Source organism: Manihot esculenta, chromosome 9, assembly GCF_001659605.2.
Source record: "Manihot esculenta cultivar AM560-2 chromosome 9, M.esculenta_v8, whole genome shotgun sequence".
Lineage (NCBI taxonomy): Eukaryota > Viridiplantae > Streptophyta > Magnoliopsida > Malpighiales > Euphorbiaceae > Manihot > Manihot esculenta.
Window position 1 is genome coordinate 30688781 of NC_035169.2, and position 15912 is coordinate 30704692.

Genomic DNA, 15912 nt, shown 5'->3' on the forward strand with positions numbered 1-15912 from the left:
ACTGATGGCCATTTGAATCAAAATGCTTTAAGGCTTGCATGTCTAGCATTTACCTGGTCTGATTCCTTTCAATTAGCCTGCATTAGGTTCAGATATCCGGAGCTCGGCAATTATCAATTAGAAATTACACATGCAAATACAAAATTTGTGAATTCACTGATCTTATTAACGATCGGAGTAACAGAGACTAAAGTTTCAATAAAAGAATATTGGCAAAATTTACACAACTGTTAAAAAGAACAAAATAACACAAAACACTCCTCTAATAGACAAATATCACAATAATAACAAAATAAATAACTCTCAGCCAAAGATAGTCACATTTTTTATGAACTTCAACTTACAAATTTAAATTTCAACAAACAAATCACTATTTAGGAAAGGACTAATTAATCATAAAAATATTTTAAAAATACTTGTAGTATGGATTTAAAAAATAAAAAACTTATTTCAATCATGAATTCTGTTACCACCCTATTCGATAATAGTAGTTGTTTTATTATCTATTTTTGTTCTGATTGATGGTTGTTTTAATAGTGGTTAGTGAAATATTATGAAAAATAATTTTTTATAATTTTTAATATCCGGCTAAATTTCAGTATTGGAATTTCAACTTTTCAACAGAATTTTCGTTGCAATCCAAAATCTCGAAAATTTTGGAACCGAAAATTTAAAAAGGATAAAATGAGTTTTTTTTTTTATAAAATGAAATTTTAAACATTTTATAATATTTTTTTAAAAATAAAATAAAATAATAAAAAATTTTAATGTTCAGCCGTCCAACCTTCAAAGTTTGGTAACCGAATATTGGCTGGCAGACCCACCTGTAAAGGGTCTCAGCTCGAAAAGGAGAAAGGTTCTTTCTCCATTTCAAGCTTTCTCCTTTTCGAGCAGAGGTGAGTCACTTGCTCCTTCTCCTTCACAAATTTTGGAGAATCAAACTTGGGGATCGAATTCTAGTTTTTGGGACCCTCTGAGTTCTTCTTATCCCCTTCTCTGAGTTCTTGGTTGTTGTGATCATTGTTCCTTTAAGAGTTAGGTTAGAATCCTTACCTCTTTTCTGTTACTTTAGTTTTTTTAAGGAAATCATAGGTTATTTCAAGAGTTTGATTTTTTGCATGTAAGATCTTTTAAGTGTTTTGGGTTTAAAATTTGAATATGTGATATAATCCATTTTTAATGAATGCATGTAGTTACTTTCATTGTTTTTATGTTGTTTTGTGACCCTAGTCATGTTTTGGAGTAGTTTTATAAGTCTATGTGTTGGTTTGTTTACGTTTGGGGGGCTAGATTGCAGAAGTAGAATCGGGTTTGGCATGAAGTCAAAATCCAGGTTTGGCAGCCAAACTTGCACTTGAGGCAGCCATCTTTGATTGCGAAACTAACTGTTGAATCTGTAAGGGGATTTTAGGCTACCAAACCTACCACCGAAAATCTCTTGTCCAGCCGTTTTCAGCTTATTTTTCGCATGTTTTCTTATAGGTTTATAAGAGTTTATTGGGGTAGTCCTAAGAGTTGTAAAAATTATGTCTGATCGCTCATTTAAGTTCATCTGTGTAGAATCGGACTTAGGAGACCATAGAAGCCAGCAGTGAAATAACTACTTTTGAGTTAGGCTTGCGTCAGTAGGGGTGAGTAGAACTAAACTAAACTATTATTTTAAAGAAATCAAATGTTTTAAGCATGCTCATGCATATGAATGCTATGTGTATATGATTAGATTGTTTTGTATTATAATTCATTAATATGATGCATGTACAATTAATTATTGTTGTGTATGGATGTTGGATGATCCACTAGTCCGTGACCATGTTAAGATATGTTACGACGGATATGGAAAGACCAAGATTGTCCATTCTATACCTTTGACACTATCAATATATTATGTTATGTTTAAGAGGAAGTCTTGAGGAGTACCCGTTGTGAGCCGAATACTATTAGAATTATGAAGGGTTACTGGTGAGAAGTTCATTTTATTGAAAATTGTTTGTGTTGTGATATATTCATACGATCATATGTTTTATTAAATTATTTTATGATTATGTTTTTGCTCACTAGACTCTTACACTTTATCCCTTTCCCCCTAATCCCAAGCTTGCAGCACCAAAATTAGTTCGAAAAGTCAGTAGTATTTTATGGTATAAGTTTTTATATAATAGTTATAGTTGTAAACATGTAATCCTTTGTAGTTTAGAATTGTATTTTGTCCGGATTCTTTTTTTTATAATCCTTTATTCATGATTTTATTATGTAAAAGTTTTAAAGTCTAAGCTATATTTAAATCAAACCGATATATGTAATGATGAACATACTTGAGTATATCGAGTTTTAATGAGGGCTCTAGTATGATTTTATATTTTCTGTAATGTTTCCATGCACATGTCGAGTTTTGGTTTACAGAATGGAAATGTTTTTATGTGTTTTATAATCATATTTGGGATTACATCAGGTGTAACAGGATGTATAGCAAACTTGCTATGGGTTTCAGTGATCTTAAGTCAACTGAACCCTAGTGCTAGTAGTAGTCTTATACATTCTTGCTATGGGTTTCAGTGATCTTAAGTAAACTGAACCCTAGTGCTAGTAGTAGTCCTAGTCTTTCCATATCCGTGAAGAGAAAGGGCAATCCTAGAGGAAGCCCAAGCAACGTGTACAATGCATGTTTGTATGGATGATGTTTATACAATGGCTTCTCTTAACTCTCTCTCTCTCTCTCTCTCTTCTCTTCTCTTTCTCTTCTTCTTTTTCTTACTTCTTGTCTCTCCTCTTCACTATTATTAGGTCAGACTTTTGAGCCAAAAGCTTGATAAAATACTACCAAGGAGATGCAGAAGCTAATCATCCCGAAACCCAAACATCGTCCTTGCGCCTTTTAAACCAAGTGAAGAAGAAGAGATGACGCTTGGCCACTCTAATCAGAAACAAAACCTCCCTTTTAACATTAGATTTGAGCCAAAATACCACACAAAAAGAAAGATACAGCCATCTGATGTTAGAGAGAGTTAACAATCACATAAAGAAAACAAAAAAACAAGCTCTTCCCCTGCTAAAAGACACTCGGCTCCACTGAGAAACGAAGGGAGACAAAACCTTTTCTAGAGAAATTTCTCTCCAGAAGGGTCATAAAAATTAGAAAAGTAAAATGAAATTTTTTTATAAAGAGTCTTTGGAGTGAATTTGAGAGTTTGGTTCCTAATTACTTACATTATGAAAATTCTGTTTATTTATGAAAAATAATTTATATTTAAAAAATATGAAAAATATTTTTTAATGATATAATTTATTTTTTATTATTTAATTTTAATTTAAAAAATAAAATTTATTAACAAATTTTTTAAATGGCTTTCTTTTAAAAGTTATTTTCTTTAAATGAATTAATTTTTCCTTTAATTATGAAAATATTTTTCATTAACTAAATTTTTTAAATACTACATAAAATATTTTTTACCGAAACAAATGGATGATTTTTTTATCCGGAATTAGGAAAGGAGAATTTGTGTCTATATGGGCATTCAAATGAAACCTATGATGTAAACGTGCCAATCAGAGAGGTGCCACCATGAACGCTCAGAATTATAAGTCCATGGAACCACAGAATGCCACAAACCTAATAAGCTCTTGTTTTTTCTTTCCCGGTATAATATCCATAATCAAGTTTTCTCTCTTCAACCATTGGATGCTTGTATGAAATTGATCAAACTTGAGCCCAATTCTACCAAAATAGCTTTATTATTTTTTATAGGTGAAATCTCTAAAAATTTAAAATGAATTCCACAATTAACATACAAGATATCAAACAGAAACAATATTCATTTTAGAAACAAGTTCCTTTTATAAAGAATTTCACATTCCGTTGATCCAAACACTTCTTTTTTTTTTTTTAAGAAAAAAATAAAGATTGAATCTCCAATGATTAATTGTGGATAATACACAAAGTGAATCCCACTCTGCAGCATATTTCAGGTACGACAACCCAACCCATTTATTCGCTTCCTGAGACCTGTAATCTGAAAGGCATTAGAGGATGCATTGCCTGTAATCAGCACTGCGAAAAACATTAGCAAATAATGCAAGCAAATGTCATCTCTTTGGGAAAAAAGTATTCGGAACTATAACCATCTATCACAACAATCACCTCCCTAGAGTGCGAGAACGAGGACAGGCACAATCAGCTCTAGTTTTAATATATCATTCCATAAAGCTCAAAATCTTCCAGTACATCAATGAACCAAAAACAACATTGACAACTAAGGGTAAACAGGATCATGTTAACTGTAAGACTTTGTCTTCAATGGTTATATTACATAATGAGAAGTCATACAAACCCATCACTCATGCGTGCTAAAAAGTAACTCGGTACATGCCCAAGCCATTGTATAAACATCATCCATACAAAGAATAATACATACAAAATGTGGAAAACAAGCAGAAAAAGCAGCAGCAGAAGCACTCACCATGCCACTCGCACTGTAGCCGCCCAATTTTACTCAGATGATCTCGGCCAATCTCTCTACCCTTTCAATGTAAACAAAACTAGGCCATATATATGCATCCAGATTTGAAACAACACTCCCCATGGTATGATACAACAGAAAAACTCGAGGAATCCAAGTGGATGGGTGCATGCACTTCAGGTCAAAAACGTGCTTTAGGAAGAAAGTTGGAATCTGCCACTTGGCTTTTTTCTTCTCCATCCCTAAAAATAAAACCAAAGTGAGGATCAACATTTAGAGACAATAATAGAGTAGTTTAAAAGATCTTGATGCTAATAATGTCTATAAATCACATATCAATACTTACGAAGGCAGCATAATACACGAAAGTCAAACCCGCTAAAACAATAAACGCGATTTGGAAAACATTATACCTGTAATCCAATAAACATTATCCAACAAAATCAGTATACATGCTTAATCAGAATAAAAAACATATGGAAAATGTTTATGTTCCAACTTACTTGTACAAATATTTAATTCCCCGAAGAGACTGTAATGTGTGGCCAAAAATCTCCTGTGCAGCAGTTGCTTGAGCATAGTAGCCAAATGCTGTAGCGCAGAACTGAATCACACTGAAATTGCAAAAACAGGTCAACATTGGAACCATCAAGTTCCTAGTATGCTATAATAATGACAATCCCTCCCATGCTTTATACATACAAACTAAAGAATTCAGGTGCAAAAAATAAACATCACTCCAAGAAGAAGTTAAGAGAGAGAGAGAGAGAGAGAGAGAGAGAGAGAGAATTTAGCTCACTACTTCTTTCCTTGTCCTTGATTAGGGATGAAAATGATTGGGAGTTCAAGCATTTGGTTCCAATTCGAGAGGCAAGTGTTGAGTTCAATCAATGTTGAGATGGGGAACATGGAAAGAGAAGTATACCAGTTGCTAAGATCACCATTCTCAATGGTTTAAGGAAACGGTGGAGGGATTCAATCAGAGTTACCAAGTTTTTTTGTCTCATTAGGTAATTACTCGAAACAAGCTACTTTTGGCAATTTCATAGATTATCACAACAATCGTAGCATAGATGAGCTTTTCAAGGGAAAAAAGATGCAAACCTAATAGAGCAAAGAAGAATGAGTGCAACATTGAAAAGGAAGGAGTTCATTAGAGTGGCTCCCCACCTGTAAGACAACAAAACGATTCAATAAATGAGCCGTCAAAAATACATAATAAAAAAAATCTGCCAACAAATTATTAATAATTAGAAACAGCACATGGTAAAACTAATAGTAACGAATATATTTTGCCTCCACAAAATTTATTACTTCATGGGATGAATTGTGATGAAAACTAATCTCAGGCCCAGCATCATTGCCCCTGCTATCACTGCAAGCAGAAGGTAGAAGCAGAAGAATGCAAATGCCACAGTACCCAGAAGACCTAGCATAATTGCAGAGCAGACGTCGAGGGATAAGATTCATCAAGAAATTTGGAAAAGAGAGTTAAGAGAATAAAAAATAAAAAAATATCAAATTTACCCCATATATCATCCAACTTGATGAAAACCTCATTCAGAAAAGGAGAAAGAGGTGGATCAATTAGTAGATATATAACAATATGAGCCACCCAAGCAACTGAAACAATCAACCTAATAAACAAGCAAACAAAATATTGTCAACAAAATTTGGTTGGACCTTCTCAAACTCCATATGCACTGAATAGATAACAGGGTAATTCATGATAAGACAAGATAACCAGAGAGCAACAGTCAGTACAAAATGTGCAACAAATAATTTTCCTTGTAAGACCCAATCCACTGAGACTTTAAATTGTTAAAATATAAGTCACAAGAAATTTGTATAGATTTGATGATTTTGACTGGGGAAAAAAGGATTCTCCAATTAATTTTAGGCCATAAAAATGAAAATAATAATAATAATAAAAACAACAACAACAACAAATGAGGAAATCAAAATAAAGACAAAATATTCATAAATCATGGATTCAAAACATACCCTTTCATGTATAAGATCCTAGGCAGAAACATGCATGTAAATGTCTGTACTTTTTACTAGAGCTGCAAACTAACAATGAAGAGCCATGTCCCATTTTGACTACCAGTCTGCCACATGGATCACTTTTGCCTTAACATTTTATCCAACTTCCAATTTAGTGCAGGATCACAAGGTCTTTTTCAACTCAGCATTCCTAGAAAACTCTGATACTCTGACTCTTCATTTTGCCACGCCATACCCGTATCGATACGACACTCATAGGATATGACATGGAATATATGTCCGACACATATTTGTACACTCGGATGCTTGATTGACATATTCATGCATAGTCAACAAAGCATTCTTTTCTCTTTATATGAAGAGCATGTAGTTAGATAAAAATAGTTATTTGGTTATATTTTGAATGGTGTATTTGATTGTATTTCATCATCAATTTAAATTATAATTATTACTATATAACTTTATATTTTTTTATTCTAGTTTATTTATATAACATAACGTATCCAAACAGCCGTGTCTAAACTTAGATCTACATCCCCGTATTTTCTATTTAGAAAGTTAATAAGAAATAGGGATATGCACCCATTCCTAACACCCATATCCGAGTCCAAGTAACATAGCTAGAAAATATACACTTAAATCAGATTTAAGGGAATATCATTCTCCTTTAGTACCTCATTTACTTTAGGATAATGCTCTACTGCCAATTAAAATCCCTAACATCCATTTACCAGCATATGGATAGCCTTATTCAGTTCAATCAAATTACTGAACTAACACTTTTTGGTTACTTTGCAAGATTATTATGCAAGCAAAGTAAACTTTGAAAAGGGGAAAAATATTTTCAGTTCAGTTTTGAAATCCTTCAATCAAATGCACTGGATAACTGAACTATCTTTCAGATTACAAAACATAATAGTTTATTAACTTCCCGGATGTTAGAATTTTTCCTTCTTGGATTTCCTATGTTTTGGCTGCTAATATAGCTTTTCATATTTTTCATGGGTCCACACAATTGCTCTATTCATACTATCCATCTCTCAAAAAAAGTTGAAACTTTGATTGGTGTGGGAACGTCCTAATGGATCAATTGTAATGCTAGCATTATAATGAACAATAATGTACAAGTTGTCTCACCTGCACAATCAACAACTATCTCATAACATCACATGCAACAATGTAAGCTGCAGACTTTTCTCTGGGGAAATAGCTTTTTTCTTTTCAAATTTTACTGTTGTTCTTCCACTATTATATGACTTTCAATTGTTAGTATTTTCCTTTATTTACTTTAGAAACCCTAACATGCCTCAGAATGAAAGATCTCTGATCAAAACTTCTCAAGGATCTTGGTCACAAACTCCAATTCATGAATTACCGTCTCCTATATATTGCATGGAAATGAACAAATTCAAAACATTTTACTTGAATATGTGAAAACACTGGATGAGAGAAGATACTCCGAATGTATAGATAAAAAATCAAGTTGCATTTTTTTAACCATAATTTTAAGGAGGTCATTAGATGCTGGATTGTCAGCACTCACCCTAAGATCCCCAACACAAGTTTTGCCAGGTACCCAAGAACAGTCAAAGCCCAAGCTGTCTCAGCCTGAAAAGAATGACCAAAAAAATCAACAAAGAGATAGAAAAATGTATGCTCTTGCCACACAATTGGCATGTTAAAATCATCACCTTTTCTCCTTGAGGATACATCTCCTCTAACAAGTTGACATCTTCTTCTAACTGGAGCAACTCCTACAAGTTTAAGCATCCACAAAGTAAGTTTCACTGACCATGAAAGTAATTGAAGCTGATGAAATGAATTATTAAATAGTTAATAAACAAGTCACAGCCAACCAACTCATATTCTACCCTTCACCTTGCACCAAGGCTTGTGAATTAGAACAAGTCCATTGGGGGAAAAAACCCATAACTGAGCCAAATAAATTTATTATATTTAAACATGTATATAATTCGCTTAAACAATCTCATATTTTGATTAACATGAAACAAAACTATTAAATATTGAAAAAGCATAAGTATATGCACAAGTTGTCTCAAAGCTTGTAATTATGCAACACACAAACAAAAATTTAAAAAAAAAAAACAGCCACATACTCTTAGGAGATAACATAAGTTTGACTTCTCAAAAGTTATACTTGTGTATGTCATGCAAAAAGTGCACCTCTACCCACTAAAACCATACTGCATACTCTATCGCTTCATATACCTTCTCTACAGCCTTGACATTTTTACGCCATTTTCTACCCTTAGAACCACTTCTTTCTTCTTGATGGAGTGCATCAGCTGCTTTCTTCAATTCTTTTGCTTTTTTGCCAAGTTCAGTTGCTTCCTGCAGAATATTAACAATATTAATAAGCACCAGAGATTACAAATCGAACCCCTGAAATATTTGGTTTTCTAGTTCTGTGTGGCCACATGATGTGAAACAAATGATCACCTTAATATACTGTGAGCGGGTTATGACAGCCTTTGGACGCCGGATGAAAGAAAATATAAGTCCCAGTGGCAAACAAGCAATACCAACACCTCCAAATATCTGACAAATATTGAGAAAATAATGGTAAGGAATATGCTGGTGAAGAAAATAATGCTGGATGGAATCCACACTAGAAACATCTTTATCCTAACTTCCTTGTGCACTTGAGTAGTTCATATATAAGATTAGATACATATATACACCACCTATATATGTCCTAACGTAATCTTTGGTTTTTCAGCATATTTCATTGACAGTTTTCTACCAGTGGCTTCTGATGATGAATATCATAAAGGACAACATGTGATTGTGGAAAGTTCAAAACTAAATCAAAATAAAAAAATTTTAAAAAAAAATCGACACAGAGTGATTAATTGATATACCGAAAAAAGTACAGATCCAACAATTGTAGCCAGCGCAACAACATATTCAGGAAAGGTGGTGCGCATAGTCCATGTTTTCTCTGAGGAAGGACTTGCAAGATATGCAGAGCACTGTATCCAGTCAAAATGTTAGGAAAGAGAAAGAAGAGACAAGGAAAAACATAAGCAAAAGAAAGAGGACAATAATTCTTCATTGTATTGTAAAACTATTATACAAAAAGCAAATGCGGAATGAACAGCATGCTATTACTATATTAATAATCCAATATGCAGAGAACTGATAAAAGGAAACATAACCTGGTGCACGCCACTTCCAATGCATGGCTGATTGCTAGAGAAGTCCCAACTACTAGGAAAGTTGGTAGTGGTTGAAGAGAGGTGCATGACAGTGAAGTCCACCTTTCCAACTAGCCCTGATAAACCATCAAAGATCATATAACCTCAATGGAAGAAAATTATGTTTAATTCAACATAACAAATGATAAAAAAAAAAATTATAGATGCCTCCAAATTATCATCTAAACTGATGTGGCACATCTATGCAAGTTTTTAAAAATCAATTAATGACATTAAATATGGAGTCTGCCCTCAAAAGTTAGAAACACTTCGTTTTGCAGTTCAAATTGCATACCTAAGCAACAGAAATGACAATTTCTCTAACAAAACACATAGAACATGCAAGATAAAGAGCATATTCGAACTAAATAACAACTGGAAAGGCAAAACTATGAGCATGAATTTTTGTATGTCATTTTCAGCTAAATATCCCACCTCTAATAAGCTGTAATTACAAAAGCAACAAGGTGCTATAGAGAATGAAACGTGCGAAAATACAAAGTACTGACCATATAGAATGCCAAGTAAAAGACCGCAAACAATTGCCGTCGTTATCACCCACAATAACGAGCTTTTCATCCTTTGGCCAATAGTCCTGCGACCAAAAAATCGCAGAGAGATTAAGAAAGCTTTCCATTATAACACTTATGGCAGTTGGGCACCGATGGGGTATTACAATAAGAGGGAAAAAAGACCCACTTGTCCTGGTCGCCTTCATAATAGAACATCGCGAAGGGGATAACAAAAAACACAAGCAAAGCATCGATAATATAGACAGCGATCCATAGATCTTTCATTGGTAAAGTGAGATTACATGCGCCATTGTATATCGCGCGGCGACAGGCCTGCCGGTTAGCGACGTCTGCCGGTAACATCAATATTGAAATGAGGGCGACAGATAGACCCAAAACAACGACGAATTTGGGGAAATAGGCCTGGTTCTTGTCATCTGGATGTTGGTAATTGACAAGAAGGTACACATTAAAGATAAAAACAATAATGCACACCACTATAGCGACAATAATTAGAGCGAGATTGAAATCGCCCATCGCTTAAACAGTCGATTCGAAGACGAATCGATCTGAGATATTCGAAAATTAGGGCTTTTTTTCTTGGAATTGAACGTTTGAATTTTGCAGATCTGGTTTCTCGAGGAGAATAGGGAAAGAGGAGGTTTGGCTCCGGTGAGGTCGTTTGTTGAGAGCTGAATGATGTGTAGGCATAAAATTACTAATGTGTCCTAATGAAAAAAGAACAGTGACACGCAAGGATGTGCTCTGAGGGTTAAGCTGGAGTTGGGTTTAAGAGTAGTTGCATATTATGCCTCGTGAGTCTAATCGGACAGCCTTGTACAGGCTAGACGAGGCATTTTACTTCAACTTTCAATTACTTAGGACAATGTACCCCTATTTATTACTATTTTATTTTAAGAAGTAGGCTGCCATTATTATTTAATAAAATTTAATATTTTTAAAATAAATGTAAATAAAATAATTATTTTTTATCTATATAAAAATTATGGAATGAAAAAAATATTTTTATATTAAATTTATTTTGATTTTTTGTTATTTTGAATTAAAATAAAAAAAATTTCTATAAAATCTGAAAAATAAACCTAATATCTGGATTTTTTCATGGTAAAAATAAAGTGATGATTAAATAGTAAAGAGCTATGGACAATTATATAAATATAATTCGGCTATGAATGAGTAAAATTTAAAAAAAATATACCTAATTATTTTTTTAAAAATATTTTTATATAATTATTTATTTTCTATCCATTTATTACATCATAATAAAATCATTTCCTTGTATAATTTTTTATATATTAAAATATTTTGTTCATAATAAATGCTAAAAAGGTTTTAGCTTCTCTCTACTAAATGACTCTTGTAATAATCCATGTTCCCTCCGTTAATCGGCTACAATTAGTGAACATAACTCAGAGGTAACTAGCCTAACCTTAATTTAATTTACTCCCTAAGCTTTTAGGAAATGTCTAATATCTTAGAAAATGACTTCACCTCAAATACAAGGTTATTGTTAAGAAACCCTGTAAATTTTTCCTACACCCGGATGTATGGAACCAATTAATTTATAAATAAAATGTAAGCTTATAAATATATTTCCTTAGCTTTTTATTAGCTGGTATATATAATTAAGAATTTTTCATTTTAAAAAAATATATATAATTAAGAATTTTGCAAATTAGAAACCTATGGATTATGATCTTTGGTTAGCTCAATCTATGGATAATGATCTTTGGTCAGCTGACTGCAATAATGGCAATGTAAATCGGTAGGGTATTATAAAAAATAAATTATTCGAATTTAAATTTGATTTTTATTAATAATATTTAAATTTATTTTAAATACGGTTAAAAATTAATTTAAATTATTCAATTATTATTATCCGAATAAATTTAAATCATTTAGTTTTATATATTTTAATTAATAATTTATATAAAAAAATATTTTTTATTAATAATTTTTATTTAAAAAATTTAATATTTTTTAAAATATTTAATTTTTATTTTTTTAAATAAAAATATATAAAAAATTATAAATATTAATATAAAAAATATTTTTATATTATATTAATTATTTATATAAAAACTCAGTACAGTAAATACTATATATATAAAATTTAAATTTCATTCGAATTTATATAAATTTTTTTATTTAAATATATTTTAAATTTGATTATAATTATTTAAATTTATCTATATAAATTTTTTTTAATTTAAATATATTTTAAATTTAATTATAACTATTTAAATTTTATATTTATAAATTTAATATGATAATAAATATATTTAAATAAATCTAAAAAATTTTAAATTTTATTATTTCAGTTTTCGATTTCTGTTTAAAAATAAAATTATCTAAACCTGTTATATTAAAGTTGGATTAGACGGTTAGCTCAGAAAATACCCGACCTATTGCCATGGCATGAAGGTTGAGGACCGCGTCAACTATAGTTGACTTGGGAAACCGGGTCAGACACGCTAGAAAATAATACCAGGGTCCGACAGGTTAATTAACAGTTACGTGTGAGCTGTGAAATTTTTGGAAGCATTTGAACACCAAACTTGAACCAAACTAGCTGGCCAAACTCTTGAGTTTGAAATTCCTTGGACTCTACATAAGTACTTGGTTTTCTCCGATAACTAGAGACATCATTCGGCATCATTTCCGACCAAACTACCTTAGTTCTCATCGTCACACTTATCTCCATAATTGTGTTTGATTTGATCCCCTGTCCCTATAATCCTATAATCCTCATTATTCTCAGGCATTGCTTGGAGATTGCTGCTAAGTGATCAGGTGATTCCATAGAATAATGGGTTCAAGTCGAACAGATGGCTCCGGCAAGGAGCGGTTGCGTTGGACACAAGAACTACATGATCGGTTCGAAAGGGCTGTGAATCAACTCGGTGGTCCTGATAGTAAGTTTTGATTTGCATGGCGAGCTCATGCATGCATGTTTAATTTACTGTACAAGTTTATGAATGATTTTCTTTTTTCTTTTTGTAATATTGAATCTGTACAATTTGCAGGGGCGACCCCTAAGGGTATCTTGAAAGCTATGAGCATTCCTGGGCTCACCATCTACCATGTCAAGAGCCACTTGCAGGTACTCTCTCCATCCAAATCCATGTTTGGAACTTGAAATTTCTCAGTTTTGGAGACGATGTAATACCAATAAGCTAATTATTTAACCTTGTTTCTTCAGAAATACAGGATCTCAAAATTTATCCCAGAATCAAACAACAGTAAGTGTGTAATAAATTTTCACTTGGGTACTGATTAATCAATTAACAAATTAATCTGAGGTTTATTAATTGAATTTTTGAAAAAAAAAATTTAACTCTTCAGAAGGCAAGTTCGAGAGGAGAAATATATCAGAACTTCTACCAAATTTCAGTGCAACGTCGTAAGTTACTGCATCTTCTTCAATCTCTTTAATTGTCAAAGAACTTGTTTCTTTAATCTCTTATGTAAAAATTTCTGCAGAGGTGCTCAACTTAATGAAGCATTAAAGATGCAGATGGAAGTGCAAAGACGACTCAGTGATCAACTTGAGGTATTGAATTATTTTTCCTAGGTTCTGGAGAGTTATGTAAATCTTAATGTGTTGATAATTCCCATCTGACAAGTTCTGGTTCATCTAAATTACTGAAAGGTCCAAAAGAGCTTGAAGAATAAAATTGAAGCCCAAGGAAGATTCCTAGAGAGGATTGTGCAGGAACATAGAAACCGAACAGTGAACATTCAAAAACACAAGCAATCTTTCTCACCTACATCACTGCCATTCCTCTGCGAATATTCAGAATCAAACGCAAAGGATTTCGAATCAGACGACGAGGGTGACAGAAGTGATCAAATACACTACAATGAAGACGACGAGTTTCAACCTCTCAAGAGGTTTAGAACTGAAAACGATGTGTTGCCGTCACGATACAAACTCGAAGAACTCAACTCGGATCCTTACAATAATCAAACCTCGGAACTCAACTTGTATCCTTGGAGCAATATGTCTTGTTCATCGCCTCTTGTCCCAAGCTTTTTCTAAAGCTTAGCATATTAACTGTTTTGTACTTTTTCCAAAAAAAAAAAAAAATCTATGAATAAAAGATATGTATAATGAGGTTGTGTTGAAATCTTGCTTAATGTAAAGATAGATAAATTGAAGGAGATCGAAATTGGACATTGCTGATATTGGATCACATGTAAATTGTTATAATATTAAATAATAATTTTATAAACAATAATATAAATTATTTATTAAAATATGTTATTGTACCTTAGATCCCTAGAAGAAGGCTTACTGGGTTGGCTCAAAATCCACAACAAAAAGGCTTCAAGGTTTGCTTATTGGAGTTGGGCCTTACACTCCTCTAATATCTCAAAGTAATGGCCTTTCAAAGGAATCTTAGCCTGTTTATCAAATGGTGATACTAACCCTAAGCACCAACTCTCTGCTCATGAATTCAAAACATTCATATTAATGTTCCGTATGTTTGAGCAGAAAATAATTTTTTATATTTTTTAAATTTAAATTTTTTAAAAACATCAATTAATAAAAATATTTTTTTTAATTAAAAGAAAATTTAAGTCATTTTAAAATGACTTCTCTTTTAAATGACGAACTGATTTTCTATGGTTTAAAAATTTTATTAAACTCTATAAATAAATTTGTTAATATATTTTATTTTTTAAATTAAAAATAAATAATAAAAAATAATTTTTTATGAAAATATTTTTTATGAAAATATTTTTTATAAAAAATATTTTTTAAATACAAATTATTTTCTATAATATGGGGCATAAATCTGAAAATTATTTATAATAAATTAAATTATTTTTAATCTAATTTCACACTTTAGAGAAATATATTATAAATTATATGAATTTAATCTCTTATTCAATCTCATATGGATTTGTGATAAAGAGTAATATATTTTTTATAAATGTTTTAAGTATTTTATTCTGAATTAATTTTAAAAAAACGTATTCCATTAATATTGAGTCTCTCTTAAATATTTTAGCAAATAAATACGTTATGTTATTTTAAAATTTTAATTTAAATTTAACATGTCAACGAAAAAAATAATATTTACATATTTTTATTTAAATATATTTTTATATTTATTTTAGAGTTAAAAAATTAAAATATTCATATAAATTATATATCTTTATAATAATTGCATCACGATAATACACTCTTTATATCCGCTGTGCATTATAATTCAAGGGAATGAAATTTAATCGAAATTTATTTTAACGTAATTTCAACGATTTTCAAAATTTGAAAGTGCTTCTCAATCATTTAAAACCTAAATGAAAATGTCTAGTCAAGTTCAACTTCAACCATATAGTAATTTAGTACACATCTTTAATTATTAAAAAGGAATATACGCCACTTATACTAATCAATCTAAAAAATTAATTAATTATGAAAATTCATAATATTTAATTATTAATTTTTTTTATAATATTTAACGATTAAAAATATTAATTAATAATTTTTTTAAAATGTGACTGTATTTTTGAAAATAAAAGAATTAATTTCATTAAATAGTTAATTTTTTATTAATTAATTGTGTTGTGGGTTTGTTCACATCTAATTGGTCAAAGCAATAGAGTATAAATCCTATCATGAATTAATTAATCCCATCCAAAGATTACTTGTAAAACTTGTTTACATGCACCCAATTTAGACTTTTTTGC

The 15912-nt window shown here is 31.2% G+C and overlaps 2 protein-coding genes across 7 annotated transcripts; one reads left to right on the plus strand and one right to left on the minus strand.

Annotated features, from left to right (window-relative positions):
• Nucleotides 1–3700: 3700 nt before the first annotated feature.
• Nucleotides 3701–10951, minus strand: LOC110623020 (LIMR family protein At5g01460). Of its 6 annotated transcripts, none has more exons than XR_002489214.2 (15): nt 10379–10950; nt 10189–10274; nt 9641–9756; nt 9344–9454; nt 8922–9020; nt 8691–8813; nt 8153–8215; nt 8005–8069; nt 5982–6091; nt 5769–5883; nt 5559–5624; nt 4958–5068; nt 4801–4867; nt 4455–4696; nt 3701–4000 (listed from the first exon to the last, which is right to left on the minus strand). XR_002489214.2 is itself a non-coding variant. In XM_021767833.2 (14 exons), exons 1-14 carry the CDS (start codon nt 10726–10728, stop codon nt 4649–4651), a joined length of 1530 nt encoding a protein of 509 aa, XP_021623525.1. In that variant the 5' UTR covers nt 10729–10950; the 3' UTR covers nt 4162–4648. The 6 variants fall into 6 exon arrangements, 2 of the variants coding, with proteins under 2 accessions (XP_021623525.1, XP_043816037.1); XR_002489215.2 differs by having other exon boundaries at nt 3701–4007; XR_002489217.2 differs by having other exon boundaries at nt 3701–4033.
• Nucleotides 10952–12790: 1839 nt separating this feature from the next.
• On the plus strand, nt 12791–14337 carry LOC110623626 (myb family transcription factor PHL7). The gene is made up of 6 exons (XM_021768627.2): nt 12791–13127; nt 13239–13315; nt 13415–13454; nt 13558–13615; nt 13696–13765; nt 13865–14337. Exons 1-6 carry the CDS (start codon nt 13022–13024, stop codon nt 14252–14254), a joined length of 741 nt encoding a protein of 246 aa, XP_021624319.1. The 5' UTR covers nt 12791–13021; the 3' UTR covers nt 14255–14337.
• The last annotated feature ends 1575 nt before the right edge of the window (nt 14338–15912 follow it).

What these genes read in the sequence shown, in the direction of transcription:
- LOC110623020 (XM_021767833.2), bottom strand. Translation starts at nt 10,728, where the DNA reads ATGGGCGATTTCAATCTCGCTCTAATTATTGTCGCTATAGTGGTGTGC. An exon ending in CTTGTGTTGGGGATCTTAGG is followed by an intron (nt 6,092 to 8,004) that starts GTGAGTGCTGAC and finishes CTTGTTTATTAG; the next exon opens with GTTGATTGTTTCAGTTGCTT. An exon ending in GGAATTAAATATTTGTACAA is followed by an intron (nt 4,868 to 4,957) that starts GTAAGTTGGAAC and finishes ATTGGATTACAG; the next exon opens with GTATAATGTTTTCCAAATCG.
- LOC110623626 (XM_021768627.2), top strand. Translation starts at nt 13,022, where the DNA reads ATGGGTTCAAGTCGAACAGATGGCTCCGGCAAGGAGCGGTTGCGTTGG. An exon ending in TATCCCAGAATCAAACAACA is followed by an intron (nt 13,455 to 13,557) that starts GTAAGTGTGTAA and finishes TTAACTCTTCAG; the next exon opens with AAGGCAAGTTCGAGAGGAGA. An exon ending in CCAAATTTCAGTGCAACGTC is followed by an intron (nt 13,616 to 13,695) that starts GTAAGTTACTGC and finishes AAATTTCTGCAG; the next exon opens with AGGTGCTCAACTTAATGAAG.